Below are 15,576 nucleotides of genomic sequence, written 5' to 3'. Positions count from 1 at the left end.
AGGTAACTGGATTCCAACACTGTGGCCTTAAATGGAGAAACACATTTGTTGGGGGAGCATGGCAGGCGGAAGAACAACTAAGAAACCATTGGTTCAAAGACAAATGAGGGCCTTTTAGTGGGGGAAGGGGCTGCCATCTAGCCAGGGATTGCTTCAAGTGACACAGTGACCTGATCATGATGTTTTAATGAAGGCCTGAGTGTCAGTCAAGGCACAATGAGATGTCTGACAAACAGGCAAACTGTAGAGTCAGAAGATAGGCTTATTTGCAGGTCCACAGAAGAGCTTTAGACAGACCCTGTGTTAACATATCGAAGGCTGTGGGGAGAAAGCAGAAACAGGGTATTGAGTTGGACAATCAACCGTGGTCATCTCGAATGGCAGAGCTGGCTCAAAGGGCTGAATGGCCTACTCCTGCTCCTAATTTTATCGTTCTGTGTTTCTAATACTCAAGTCAAGTGACTTATACAAGTTCAATGTTAGCTTGTTGCTGTTGTACTCTGTAACTGGAAATCCGCATTACGATCTAATTGCTTTGTTTGTTCTTTTTCAGGATCCAGACATTGTCAACACGCTCCTCCCTGTTGAGTATGGCCCAACGGCAGAGGCTGAAGGGAATACGGTGATCCGACCTGACAGCTCTGGTGGTGTGACTCCACTGCTGAGGGTCAGCTCGACTCTCACTGCCAGTCAGATGGCGGAGTTCCTGCAATCTGGGTCGAAACTCCAAAACCTTCAGGAGTTGCCAAAAGGAGAAACCTTTGGCACCAAGGTGGAGAATGGCTATCAAACAGCCCCCACCAGCAGCCACTGGCTTTACTATGAAGCTGGGGCCGTTCACTCCTCTGAAGTAAAACCTCAACAGGAGCAGAGGCTGAGGAACGAAACCAAAACCTTGTGGAACCCCACTTATGGATCCTGGGTCTCCAAGAGTTACCAGAGAGCTTCAGCGCCCTCTGAGGTGGGAGAGAAGCCCCTGAATGCCCCTGAGAGGGAGGACTCAGGCTTAGATTGCAACAGCATCTCCCCACCAAGCTCCCGGGAATCCCCTTCCCCAGGCAGCCACACCCTGGCTTTAGAAGTTGGAGGCCAGTCGCTTCTCAAAGCGCAGAGCTTCCCTTGTGGAAATATCAATTATGCTTATGATGGATTGTGCATTGATACAGACGGTGCCCGTGTACCACGGGACTCAAGTGAGGAGGACGGTCCCAGGCAGAAGATGGCACGTCTCAGCAAGGAAATGCATTGTCTTTACAACCCAGAGAAGTCAGCAAGAGATCGTGACTCAGGCCTGTCACTGTCAGAAGACCTCAGCATCACCTCTGTATGAAACCTAACAGGGATCTGAGACACGTGCCACATTGCACGATCAAGTTTCAGTTATAATCTATAAGAAGTAAAGAGACACAATTCCATTTGACACTGTACCTAGATTGGATTGCAAGCTCCCTCCAAGGCTGGGAGATCTTGATGGGGTTAAAGGTAGGAAATAAGCAGCCTCATTAGGTTGGAAGGCCATTAAAAACCTAGACAGGATTCTTTCAGTCTGCTCATTTTTCTTTGATATTATTGATAGGAAGAGTGCATAGCCCAGAAGATCTCTAATCCGGACTCTGTAGCTATTTCCACGCTGGTCCTGCAAATCCTCCTTGTAAATGGAACACTTGGCTAAGTGCCATGTTCCCTGTAGAACAGCCTGGTAAAGAACTGACTAATCTGATTGAATTGGGGATGATCAGCTCAAACACCAGAAGAAACTAGAATTCACATCTCTGACCCCACCGATACTTTACGAAGTGAGTGAGAAAGGGCTGGGGCTTTGAAGTCATTGACCTATTTTAATGAGGGAAATGTGATGTTCTGGTGGTACAGATTGGGATTACAGTTCATGTTGAAAGTCCAACACTATAACCATTGCAATATTTTGACCAACTATTCCCAATTATTTGGACCAGTTTGAAAGAGTTGTCCAGCTGCAATTGTTGTGAGCTGCAGCTGTATCCCTGGTTATCATCCCCAGATGTACTTTGAGGATCATTGACAGACTATGCATTGTATTCCTACAACTGGAGAAAATATACTGGAGAAAATGTCACTAATTATCAGAGGATTCAGGAAGAAACTACATTGATGCTTTGTAGTATCGTCTGGTATCAGAAAGAAATGCTACAACTTGATTTTTGCTGTGTTCGTCTTGGTAGACTGGCCTTTGTAGAAGTCTCTAGTTTTTTTTGTTCAGTATTTTCTGATCTGAACTGAGAATTGGAATGGGGGAGTAATTTGAACAATAATTGGGGTGGAGTACTTGTTTGATGTTTGTATAGCACACTTTGACCCCAGACCCAGCCATTCAGCTTCTCACCTTCACCGTCCAACTATATTCAGCATGTCCTAACCTCCCTTCCTAGTTTCTGTCCCACTTAGAGCATGATGGCAAAATCTCCTAAAGCCTCCAATGTATCTCTCACTTAACGTGGTGAGCTAATTTCATGTAGGTCATTTCCAATCCCAGGTCCACCCATGATTTGGTCAGACCTATTCTTCCTGTGTACACAAGACTCTGTTGAGCTTCTTACATGTTATTGACATGAAGACTGATCTATCGAATCTTTTTCCTTTCTGAGTGAGTGAAGGTTTTTCCAGAAGACAGTAACTTCAGCAAGACTAATTAGCAATGCATCATCAAAGATGGCTCCAGAAGCTCAGTGCTGGATGCAGTACTGCTGTAGACAGACTTTCCAATCCTTCCTGATAGCTTTGGTTGGAAATGCATTGAGTGCAAGTTGCCAGGATGTGTTCCTAGATGCTTTATCATACTCCCTCCTCCCCCACTCAGTCAAACAAGCATTCCCTTTCCAATGTTGTTCAACATTGTTTTCAAGGAAATGGGTGAATACAGCGTGTGTTCAATGCTGTATTATATTTTACTAAATAGTTGCTCCCAGCAATGAATCCCCAGAGCAATTCTGGAGGGCTGCCAAGACAATTCAGTACCCTGCTTTATGTTAGCTCCTGTGCAAAAGTTTGTATTTATTTTTTATCCAAATATTTCTTTTGGTTCAGACATTGAGGATTTGAAGTTTGTAGGTACATTGACTTTTGATGATAAACGTAAATGTATGTGCCAATCACATACACCCTGAATGTGGAGTCTTTTCAGCTATATCAGGTAGTTAAAACACTGTGAGATTACTTTCAATAATAGTTAATGTTGCTGTAGTTGATAAGTTATTTTTATCTCAGAACCTCAGTAGTTTACTAACGTACTTAACTCAATTGCTGATTAGAACTAACTTGCTTCAATTGACTAGCAAAAGTAAAATTCTGCAGATGCTAGAAATCTGAAATAAAAACAAAGGGGTGGCAATTCTCAGCAGCGTCTGCGGAGAAAGAAACTGTGCAAATGTTTTCAAGTTGGAGTTCTGAAGAAGTGCCCTATCTAACTTGAAATGTGAACTCTGTCTGTCTGTCTCTCTCTCACACACACACCACAGAAGTTGCCAGACCTGCTGATTTTTTTTCCAACACTTTCTGTTGCCATCCTTTCAGCCTTGCTGAAAGGCTAGGACTTGTCGAATTTTAAAACATATGTCACATAACATTGAAAATGACAGTTAAACAGTATTGGAGATATTCAGTATGTCAGGCAGCATTTGCAGAGGGAAAAACGAGTTGAATGTTTCAGGTCAATAACTTATCATATCGCTTACTATCTCCTCATGTGGCTTTTCATCACATTTGTCCCGTCACAGCTACTGTGAAGCACCTCGATACATTTCACTATGTTGAAAGTGCTCTGTAAATACAAGTTGTTATTGTTGTTGTACTCACCAAGTTCAGGTTTCTGTTTGTGTCATAAAGACTATGATTGGTCTGACTGATCTTAACTGCTGTTCATGTTACACAGATTGTAATTGGTCTAAGTAAGCTTCCTATTTGGTTCATGTCATAAAGACTTTGGCCTGAATAGGCTCAGTTATTCAGTTTATATTGTACACTCTGACATTGGTATAAGAAGTTTAATCTTTTCTTTATTCCTTCTGTGGGGGGAGAAATCACTTTTGCTTCACAATAATATTAAGATATGATTTTGTTTTAAATTGATTTTCGCATCTTTTACTTTTTGGTCATCCCTCACTTTTTTGTGATAACTTTACAGAAGGATGCTTCATAAATTGCATATCTTCCAGGTACAAATAGAAATGTATTAAAAGTGATTGACACAAAACTGCAAGCTCTCAATATCTGGCTGCCATACACAGGCCCACTTTTCAACTCCTCATTGGCCTCAATTCCATTAGTGGCAATGTTGCTAGACTTAGTTTAAGGCCCTAGGCTGGGAAAGAGGGAACATCAGCCTGGTTTTCTACATCAGTTCACTACTGAGGGATGGAGGGTGGAAGCAATATTATATATAGTGAGGGCTGGGGTGGACTGTAGAAAGGAGAAAGTGGTGGTGATGAGACAAGATCATTGTTGAACACTATTTTCATGCTGTCTCAGTTTTCCCATCATGTATCATATTTGAGAGATGACCAGTGATTGGGGAACATAGGAAACAGGAATATAGGCCATTTGGCTGATCATCTACCTCTCCACTACTTCTTCCCCTGCATCCCCATCTCCTTTGCTGTCATTAGTACCAAGAAATGCCACAGGGTGAAGAATTTCATAGATCTACCACTCACCAAGCAAAGAAATTCCTCCTTATTTCTGTATTCAATAGCCTCCCCTTAACTCTGAGGTGTTGACCCCCAGTCCTGGACTCACAAGTATATTCACATCTTCCTACAGAAGAATTCTGTAAGGTTCAATGGGATCACCTTCCATTTTTCAAAATTCTAGGGAATGCAGGCCCAGTTTCCTCAATCTCACCTCGTAAAATAATCCAGCCACCCTAGGGATTAAATCTGATGAACTTTCACCACACTCCCTCTGTGGCAAGGAGACCAGACGTACACAGTACGCCAGATGCAGGCTCACCAAAACTCTATACAAATGCAGCAAATCATATTCTATGCTCAAATCCCCTTGTGAAGGCAAAATATACCTTTTGCCTTCCTCATTGTTTGTTGCCCCTGCATATTAGCTTTTAGTGACTCACTGACAAGGACAGCTGCAGTCAGCTCTGATTATTTAAATAATAGTGTTTTTTTTACCAAAATGGATTCACTCATTCATCTTATTTTCCAACCGCCATGTGCTTGCCCATTTGCTCACCTTGTTCAAATCCCTTTGAAACCTCCATAACTCCCACCTAATTGTGTGACATTAGAAAATATGGAAATATTGTGCTTGGTCCCTGCACACACACACATCAGCTCTGTAGTGTGAGCTGCCTTTGAAATTCTCTAGGACTGTACTTGACATCAGATGGAGATCACAGGGATGGGGGAGGACTCCACAGAGAGAGAAAAAAGAATGAAATTCTACTTCAACTGGAATGCACAGATATTTTACTAAAGGATAAATTGCCCATTCTTCAGCTGTGAACACACAATTGTGAACAGCCATATCAGGGGGAATTCTCTGCACAATGCAATGGGGTGGATCAAAAAATAATGGAATGGAACATTCTCACTGGGATAAAACACTCATAAATTTATCAATCCATGAGGAAGTTGCTGAATCCAGTCTCCTCATTAGAATTAATTGTACAAAACTCTTTTTACAAAGGAGTTTTAGTATTTTCAGAAAATAAATTATGCAAATTTATCCTGAACCCTCCAATTTAATGAAAATTGCACCATTTAAGAAGAGCAAGGCACAAGGGAAGGTCACAATCTCCAAAGTTCCCTGTTTGTGTTCACAAACTATCCTTACTTGAAAATATTTTCTCTGTTGTTTCCAATACAATAATTTTTGGAAGTCCCTATGTAACAGCACTTGCATGTGCACTGCAGTCATGTTTTCAAAAACAATTCAGAATCTGCAATAAATTTCGGCCTTGCCAGTGAAACTCTGATCCGGTCAGTATCTAACTGCTGCCCACTGCTCCATGTTGGGAAGTGTCACAATGTAAAAGTCTGAGTTAAGGTTAGAGTTTTAATTTAGTTGGAGAAATAAATGACACCAACTGTCTCAGCTTATGGATGCTTTGCAAAACCAGTTTTGGCATATGGGCTGGTGAAACACTATTCTTTGAATGTTCAAGCCTGCTGGATTGGTAAGCCCCAGTGACTGATTTCCAAAGTAGCAGGCATGTAGTTTTCTGCTGGCAATCTACATGCTGGAATCTCTTCATGAATTCAAATGGAAGTTGTTGCGCAGCAGTTTCGGATGGATCTAAAAAGATCCATGGTACTGTTTCAAAGAACAGCAGGTGAGTTCACTGGTGTGCTGGCCAATATTTATGTGTCAGCTGATTTCATTGCAACAGAACATTTTGTCATTGTCATATTGCTGTTTGTGGGAGCATCTGGTGTTTAAATTGGTTGTTGCACTTCTTACATTACAAAGTGACTAGACCTAATGAAATAATCTGCTGTAAGACACTTTGGTATGTCTTGAGATCATTGGAAGGCACAGTTTAAAATGCAAGTACTTTCTTTGACCCTCCAAGTGTGGGATCTATGACAATAATTAACTGTATACTGCATCAGCCAAAGAGAATGACATTCTGGTATATTAAACCTAGCACGTCTACTGTCACTCATGTGGCTGTTTCACATCAAATGCAAACCTCCTTAACCATTAGTAAGGGGTGCAGTTGCATCATAAAGTTGCCTAACGATTCAAGAATGATACAGTTATGTCCATCTGCACCAGTTGTATCACAAAGATTACATCGTGTGGTATGTGTGCTAAATATGAGCACGTTCCTACTTTATGCTTGCTGATAGTTTGTTTTCCTAATGCTGCTCTTTGAGATAAGTGTACTGAAAACATATAAGCACTAATCATGTTACAGCTTCTGAATTTAGAATTATACTTATTACTACTTCACCAATAAATGAACTACTTACCACATACCACGATGTGTTGTCATCTTAATTGGAACTCATAAAGTGTGTCTTCTGATTTGGTTTACTTTACCCAAGCCTTTACCATGAGATACCAGTCCAGCTGTGGGTACCTGTACATATACTGTCCCCAAGGTTGATTGTTTCATGTCTCTAAATAAGGTTTTTCACCTTGTTAAATAGTGTAACACTTCTCTTTTTACGTGTGTACATTGTGGGTTCTTACACATGGTTCTGTAGTGCAGTGTCTAAGACCTCTCTCTCTCTGCATACTCATTCTGAACTGGTATCATCTTTCTTGCTGATGTCAGGGCTATGTGATCAATTACACCATCTTTAATTTCATCATTCAGCCTGCACCTTTAGTTTAAGTCTGCATTCTCTACTGTTCATATTAAGTCAGCAAATGGACTCTTTTGTAAGGATTAAGACCGTTGTATCAACAGTACATCAAATGTTGCATTCAGCAGAGTTAGAGCCTGGCCCGTCTCTTTAAGGCTTCAAGCAGTGTTGAGAAGATATGCTGAGGGCATTCAGAAGCAAATTCTTGTGAGGTGGGTCCTAATCTCCTCAGGGACTATCATCTCACTGTAGAATGGCAGTTATTGGTAAATCCTTCAGAGATAGTAAGAACTGCAGATGCTGGAGCCAGAGATAACATAGTGTGGAGCTGGAGGATACAGCAGGCCAGGCAACATCAAAGGAGCAGGAAAGTTGACGTTTCAGGTCAAGATCCTTCATCAGAAAATAAATTCTTCTTCAGAAGGGTCCCAACCTGAAATGTCAATTTTCCTGCTCCTCTGATGCTGCCTGGCCTGTTGTGTTCCTCCAACTTCACACTGTGTTATCACTGGTAAATCCTTGGTTACTTCCAAGGGTCAAGAACTTAAAAAGACACGGAATATCTGTTTCCTGAATTGTTCTGCAATGAGGTTAAGGTATGGCCTGTACCGCGATGAAAACTTTGCCAGAATATTTGTTATACTGGGGTCCAGGGTGTGGTGCTAAGCTTAGAAATAAGATTAAGGCTTTCTAGGAAATTAAAGAGGGGTGTAAGGCTGGGGTCTTCACAGAGATAGTAGCAAATATTATTGCAGAACACAGTATGTACATGAATGGTTTATTGTACAGCATATACCCTGAACTCAATCATTAAAAAAAAACGCTAATAATTATCAGTAGTGTTCAGTCATGTATAGTAGGGATTCCTCAGGATACTTTACATTCCCACTTGAGACATACACTCCAAAATACACGATCATGTCTCTGTACTGCAAGATTCCAGGATCATTTTTGGTTTCCAGCAAAGCTCACATTGACTTTGAATCCTTTATCACCTTACAACATGCAGAAGTGCGATTGCATGCAGGATTGGAATAGTGAGAAGACTTCTAACGGAGCTGAAGAACTATGGTCCGACTAAAACAATACTATAGCTGTGGCTCCCCAAACCATTCTTGGAAAGATCTACGCAGGACTGGGAACTGACTTTCCAGACTCATTTCTACATTGAGAGACACACCCCTGAATTCGTTCCTCACAAAGGGTGGGTCTGTGCATTTCTGATTAACTCCTTTGACACTGTCAGGGTGCATTTTCTCCTAAAAACTTGTTTAAGTTCATCAAATTCTTACCTCACACGAGAGAGAAAATGGATCAAAGATCATGGGACTAAAACAGGAGTGAGAAGAAAATGACCAAAAACACTCCGGGCACAGTACACAAGGGTTATATAAAATAGTTTCCTTTCAGCTTTCAATTTTTCTTGCTTATTCCACTTTATTTCTATCTATGTCTTAATTTTTTTTTCTCCAAGGTTTTGCTCTTTCCCAGTGAAAGTTTCTCTATTGAGTCACTAATCCCTAATTCTCTATGAATGTTTCCCCCTTGATGTGCAGCAACACTGATGGTGTTGCAGTGATTCCCTGGACTGCTAACATGAGCATAAATCCAGCCATGACAGTTTGAGAACATGAGTTCAATTTTTAAAAAATGTCAGTCACCAGAAAACTGTTGGATTGTTGCAAAATCCCAAACATTTCATTAACAAGAAGAATGGCTCAGCTTCCTATATGACAGCTTTCACAGCATTACTCTTCAAAACCACTTCACTGGCTGCAAAGTGCTTGGGAACATATGGAGGTTAAAAGTGCTATAGAAATGTAAATCCTATCATACCAAATTGGTTAAGTAGCTAAGAGCAGTCTCACAAAGCTGTTAGCTGGGACAATCGGGACTGGACTATAAATTCCAGTGACGTTTGCCCTGAAAAGCAAGTATTAAAACCAAGATTTAGGATCTGACAAGAACACAGGCTATGGATCCCCTTATTGTGGATGTGAACAATCAATCACTTGAGAGATTGCCAATCATGGTGGCCATTTTGAATGCAATACAGGAAAGGAGTGAGCTGCTTGAAACTGTGGATGTGGAGAAAGTTTCCAGTGACACAAGGGTTGGTAACAAGAGGCCTCAGATTCAGGAATCAGAGGGAGAAGTGTGGAGAAATTGTTCTAGTGTGATCCAGATTGTATCGTCTGAGAGGGTGTTGGAAAGCAGATTCAGGGGCAACTTTTAAAATGGAATTGGGTAAGCAGTTGAAAAAGAAAATAAATTGGAACACCATGAGAAAACTGCAAAGGATTGGGACTAATCTCCTTCAAAGAACTGGCACATGCATATGGGCTGAATAGCCTGAAATACGCTGTAGGATTCTATGAACAGGCATTGGCTAAGCCCACTGACCGCCATCTTCAGCCAAATCACAGGTGACCTTCTGAGTAAAGAAAACACTGTGGGTCAGGAAAGAGATCTTCATTCCCCCCAACTTGACAACATGTCAATTCCCAGAGCTGCTTCCACTCTTCAGCTTGATACTATATGCCTGTCAACTAATTCTGAATTTAACCTTCATAGAAAGGTAGCTCAGGATGGATTGCCACACTAGCTCAGAGTCCATTCAGTAAGACCTCACTCTGGTAAGTCGTCAAAGTGGTGCCTTCGCAGGATAATTAGATCAGCCTGTGTGTTAAAGGGGAATAAGTCTCTCAGGAATAGGCCAATCTAACATAGATTCATAGAGTTGTACAGCATGGAAAGAGGCCCCTCAGCCCGACTTGTCCGTGCCACCCAGTTTTCACAATTAACCTCGTCTCATTTGCCTGCATTTAGTCCATATCCATCCATGTACCTTCTAAATGTTTCTTAAATGACGGAATTGTACTCGCTTCCACCATTAGATCTGGCGACCCGTTCTAGACACTCACCACCCTCTGTGTGAACAAAAAAATCATGAGAATGGCAGAGGAGAGCAGTAAGCATGCTAGGGTAATGACAAGCTTTCTGGCATTTCAGGGAGAAGCTGGCAGACAGGTTCCTACGCATTGATTTCCAGACACTGGATCCCAGGAAGGGTCAACTGGCCCGGGAAACGACGATACCTTGGGTTTAAAGGGTTAAAGTGTGAGGGGACGTCAGCTTCCATCCTGTTTGGTTCGGACTGGTGAGGGATGAGCTGATCAAACCATCTAAAATGATCAAGGGATTCATCAGGGTACGTAAAGTTTAGCAATTTCTTCTGTTGAGGGAATCCAGAACACAGGGACAACGATGCTAAAATGAGAGCCAGGTTATTTAAAAATGAAAACAGGAAGCCTATTTCCTCAAAAAAAGGGGAAATTTGTGGCTCTAACAAACACAACAACTGCTGGAGAAACTTGGCAGGTCTACCAACATCTGGAGAGAGGAAAAATAGAATTAACACTTCGAATCCAGCACAACTTTTCTTCAGAACTGAAAGGTGTTGGAAAATGTTCGTTGCTAATTCATTTGATGGAGGTGGAGGAAGAGGAGGGGGGCTGATAGAGGACAAGCTCTGTACAAAAGGCAAAATGTGCTAAAATGCAGAGTTTGCAACTGTCTCCCTGAAAATGTGGTGGGTTATCTGAAATTTCCAAGACTGAGATTAATAGATTGTTGTTAGATCAGGGTAATCAGGGGAGTAGAGGATAGGAAGGGACAGGGGCTATGGTACAGATAATTTGTGAGACAGCTGGATCGTGGATTTGCTCAAGGGGGCTGAATTGACACCAACAGCTATTTCTATCTTTTACTCAGCAAATGCGAGACGTGATGCACTGAAGAGGTTTCCTAGAATGACACAAATAACTCATCAATAACCCACATCTGTCAGTGAAGACCAACAAGAGAAGGAAAAAATGGAGTTCATGTATGTTATGTGACACAAATGACACCTATCTACCCAGGCCTCATGAACCATGCCCAGCTGTCTTCCATACTTGGTGTGTGGGATGTAAATAAAGCACTATCCAAGTAGACTGCTTGATTCAGAAATAACCCCCTGTTCAGGTAGTGAGCTCAGAAAATCATTGGGACATCAAGGCAGAAGTATCACTCGGCATTGAAAAGTCTCTCAAGGAAGTGAAAGTAAAGTAATACCTTAGATTGTCAAATGTCTGTAACATGAGAACATCCTAAAACAATGAATCAAATGTGTAGCCACTGATTTTATGTAGATAATCAACAGGAAATGTGCATTATGTAATGGAATTGCATCTGATAGCAGCAATGCTCTAGCTCAGACTGTTAGTAATGTCAGAATGTGCAGGAGGAGGGCTGCTTGATACTATGGAGTGTACTGCAGACAGATTATGGGGAATATCAGAGAAGGGTGTGGAGTACACCAATGTTACAGTGAGAGGTGTGAGGTATATAGGTGTTACAGGGAGGGATGTGGGGTACCCTGGTGTTTCTGTGAGGAGTGCAGGGTCTATCAGCGTTGCAGTGAGGGGTGTGGGGTATACTGGTGTTAGTGTGAGGAGTGCAGGGTATATTGGTGTTTCAGTGAGGGGTGTGGAGTATGTCAATTGTACAGTGACGTGTGTGAGATGAATCAAAGTACATCCTTCCTTAGAGATAGCAAGAACTGCAGATGCTGAAGTCAGAGATAACTCAGTGTGGAGCTGGAGGAACTCAGCAGGCCAGGCAGTGTGAGAAGAGCAATAAAAGCTGATGATTTAGGTCAGGTCCCTTCATCAGAAAAAGGTCCCGGCCCAAAACATCAACTTTCCTGTTCCTCTGATGCTGCCTGGCCTGCTGTGTTCCTCTACATCCTTCCTGAGGCAAGGTGACTAGAACTCTAAACATTATTCCAAATGCAGTGTCAGCTGTATTTTACACAATTGAAGCAAACAGCTTTATCCTGTTCATAAATCCTCTTGCAATTAGGACTGTTTGCCTTCTGAACTGCACTGTACCTACATGCTGACTTTCAGTAATCTATGTGCAGGGACACCTTGGTCTCTTTAGACATCACCATTTCGCAACCACACTCTATTTATGAAGTACTCTGCCCCTTCATTCTTTCGACCAAGTGAATACCCTCACACTTAGCTACATCATATTCCTTCTTCTATGCTTTTGCCTGTCATATTCAGCCTTTCCAAATCCTCACAGCGCTCAGGTTTTGTGTCAGCTGCACTTGACCAACACAGTAACCACCCCGGTATCCAGCCCACACAAGGAAATGGAGCGCGCTGGTTAGCTGAATCTGCTGGCCATGAGAAATACGAGTGGCTGCTGGGAGAATTTGACTTGTCGCTGACACAAGATGCAGGTGCATTTTGAAAAACGAGCCGCGAGGGTCACTCATAAATCCCAGAATACGTGGCCGTGATAGGTGATTTCTGTCTTAATTGATAAGGTCAGTCTTGAACTATTAATCCCTTCTTGTTGCTAATGCCAGTAAAAGTCCCCATTTCTGGATGCTTGGGATCTCGATGACAGAGAATTTGCCGTATTATAACTGACTCCACATCCAAATCATTGATATAGATTGTGAACGTTTGGAGTTCAAGCACTGACCCTTGCGGTCCCCACTTGTCATAGTCTGAGAATGAACCATTTATTCCTAGTCTCTGCTTTCTGTCTGGAAGCCAATCCTCTGTGTTACTTTTTCCCCCAATCCCTTACATTGTCATTGTTTACAAATACCGAAAATCCAAATACCACACGTTTATTGGCTCTCCCTTAATCGGCTCTGCTCATAACGCCCTCAAAAAGCCATCAGCCTTGTCAAACATGATTTGCACTCATCATAAACCCATACTGTGTCAGCCTGATCAAACAAGTATTTTCGAATGTTCAGTACTCACTTCCTTTATAATAGATTCTAGTATTTTATGATTACTGATGTGAAGCTAATGGGTCTGCAGTTCCCTGACTTCTCTTTCCTGTTTTGGTCACTTCTGCTTCAGACCTGGTCATTGAGAGGTGTGAAGGAGCAGCCTGGAGGTGAAAATCATCTTAGCTTTCAGGAGAGCACCATGAATTTTCTTGCTTTGCATTAATATCATCCATTAGCAGAATCTAATTGCAATTGTTTTTCAAATATTATTTCAAGGCAAATCCTAAAGTAACCAATCGTAACAGGTCCGCAGTGACAGCAACCATATCTCCCACTAGATAAGAGTGTGACCTGCACTGCTCTGATACCTCTGTGCGTCCCGTTCACAGTCTGGGTCCAACTAAAAACACAAAGTCACCCAAGAGAAAGCTCACTGGCAGTGGGGGAACCTCAACTTCATCGCCGTAACGTAGTCTCTCTTTCTTTGTCGATTTCCTCACTGCTTTGAACAGCAGCGTGCATCCAGGTCGAGGGAGACAGGCCCCATACAACACTCCTACTGCCCAATGGGAAATACAGGGTAAAGGAGGAGCATGGCCCAGCATCACAAGATGTTAGATGCAATGGCAATCATGTTGTCAAGCCCAAGGAGGTAGCCATCTTCCCTGTTGCCCTCCTCCCAGGACAGGCGGTGATTAAGAGTCTTTCCGTTTGGCAGCTTGGTGGTCTTCCCAAAGTCAATCAGCCATACCTTTGCCACTTCGTTCTTGTCGTGGATAAACAGCAAGGAGCTCCCGATAACCTGCAGTATCACATGGGGGAAGACTGAAGTTCAAAAACTTGTGCAAGGTGGATAAAATAACCACTGTGCTTTCATATCGAGATTAAACTAAAAGGTTTCAACCAGAATGAGTTGGGGGCTTCAGAGGGATAAATTAAGAGAACAGGACAAATAGGCATGGCTTGTGGGATTGGTGCAGATGGTGGGGCGGAGGTGAGGATGGTAGGGGTTTGGGGGAAGGTGGTGGAGGGTTGGATAGGGTATGCGGATTGGAAGGGGTGGAGGGTCGGAGAGTGTGGAGATTGGACAGGTTGGAGGGTGGGAGAGGGTGAATGTGGGTGGGGAGGTGGTGGCTGTGAGGGAGCGGGTGAGATGTGATGGGGGTTTTGGAGGGTGATGTGAGGGGTTGGAGTGTTGGAGTGTGGTGGGGTTGGAGGAAGACAAAGCGTTGCAGAAGGTGAAGGGTTGGTCATTTTTAATGATATTGGTTAGGAGATAAATGTCGTTATAGGACACGAGAGCTGTGAATTTCCCTGGTGCTTCTTTAAAACAGATTAGACTAAGCCTTCATTTAATGTCTCACATGAAAGGTCAAGCAGTGCCTCGATTATCCGGTCAAATCTTTGGAGGGGTACTTAGAGTCATAGTCACACAGCACAAAACAGACCCTTCGGCCCAGCCAGTCCGTGCCAACCATAATCCCAAACTAAACTAGTCCCACCTGCCTGTGCTTGGACCATATCCCTCCAAACCTTTCCTATTCATGAATTCATCAAAATGTCTTTGAATCGTTGTAACTGTACCCACATCCACCAGATCCTCTGAAAGTTCCTTCCACTCACAAACCACTCTGTGTAAAAAATGTGACCCATGTCTTTCTCTTCTCACCTTAAAAATATGTCCCTTAGTCTTGAAATCCTCCCACCCTTGGGAAAATGACACCTGCCATTCATCTCATCTGTACCCATCACTGATTTTATCAACTTCTATAAGGTCACCCCCCAACCTCCAATGCTCCCGTGAAAAAAAGACTCAGCCTATTTCTATAACTCAAATCCTCCATTCCTGGCAACATGTCTCCCGAACCCTCTCCGATTTACTCATGTCCTTTCTGTAACAGGAAGACCAGAACCCTTAACATCCACAATTCCTCACTCCCTACCTCATGCCTTTTGAAGAACTCAGATGACTCCAGAGCTTTTCGGATCTCCTTTAGTCTCATCAGGTAGGCTTGCTTTAGATTCAAACAAAGCAGACATTAGGACAGCAATGCGGGTTGACATCAATCAGACACAGTTCCTGGTCTATGTAGGTCTCAGCTGGTGGTAGATTGTTCCACTGCCTGTGGCCCAAGTTTCCATGGACTAGAGATTGGGAATCCAACCAGGGTCCCTGCTCTGAGTCCATCAGGGCACCCAAAACATGATCCACCACCAACTTCTCCTGAAAATTGAGTGATTCTTCCAACGTTCAAACAGCCTTGATCAGCCCACAGCCCAGGCCCACAGAGTGGTTGTTTGTAAACATAGGAATATATGAAAACAAGCATTTAAAAATTAGCTGGTGTCATTTCTCTTTACAAGTGTGAATGGAAATGCTGGCAAATCTGTGTGTGTGTGTGAGAGAGAGAGAGAGAGAGAGAACATGCATGCAAGAAAGAGAGGTTTGTGTGAGTGTGTGTGAGGACG

At 42.7% G+C, this 15,576-nt stretch overlaps 2 protein-coding genes across 2 annotated transcripts in view; one reads left to right on the top strand and one right to left on the bottom strand.

The window, feature by feature from the left end:
* The window catches only part of ltk (leukocyte receptor tyrosine kinase), a 168,004-nt gene extending 161,045 nt beyond the window's left edge, over positions 1-6,959 (top strand). The window contains exon 21 of the mRNA XM_048537569.2: positions 554-6,959. Coding sequence (XP_048393526.1) covers positions 554-1,330 — 777 coding nt within the window. The 3' untranslated portion in view covers positions 1,331-6,959. The remainder of the gene's footprint in view (positions 1-553) is intronic.
* A 1,137-nt stretch (positions 6,960-8,096) lies between these two features.
* Positions 8,097-15,576, bottom strand: part of itpka (inositol-trisphosphate 3-kinase A) — a 112,214-nt gene continuing 104,734 nt past the window's right edge. Inside the window, exons 12-13 of the mRNA XM_059649291.1 lie at positions 15,051-15,122; positions 8,097-13,909 (exon numbers count right to left, since the gene is read on the bottom strand). Coding sequence (XP_059505274.1) covers positions 13,712-13,909; positions 15,051-15,122 — 270 coding nt within the window. The 3' untranslated portion in view covers positions 8,097-13,711. The remainder of the gene's footprint in view (positions 13,910-15,050; positions 15,123-15,576) is intronic.

The sequence above is a fragment of the Stegostoma tigrinum genome, chromosome 10, assembly GCF_030684315.1.
Source record: "Stegostoma tigrinum isolate sSteTig4 chromosome 10, sSteTig4.hap1, whole genome shotgun sequence".
Taxonomy (NCBI): domain Eukaryota; kingdom Metazoa; phylum Chordata; class Chondrichthyes; order Orectolobiformes; family Stegostomatidae; genus Stegostoma; species Stegostoma tigrinum.
This window is presented reverse-complemented; position numbering and strand designations above follow the sequence as displayed.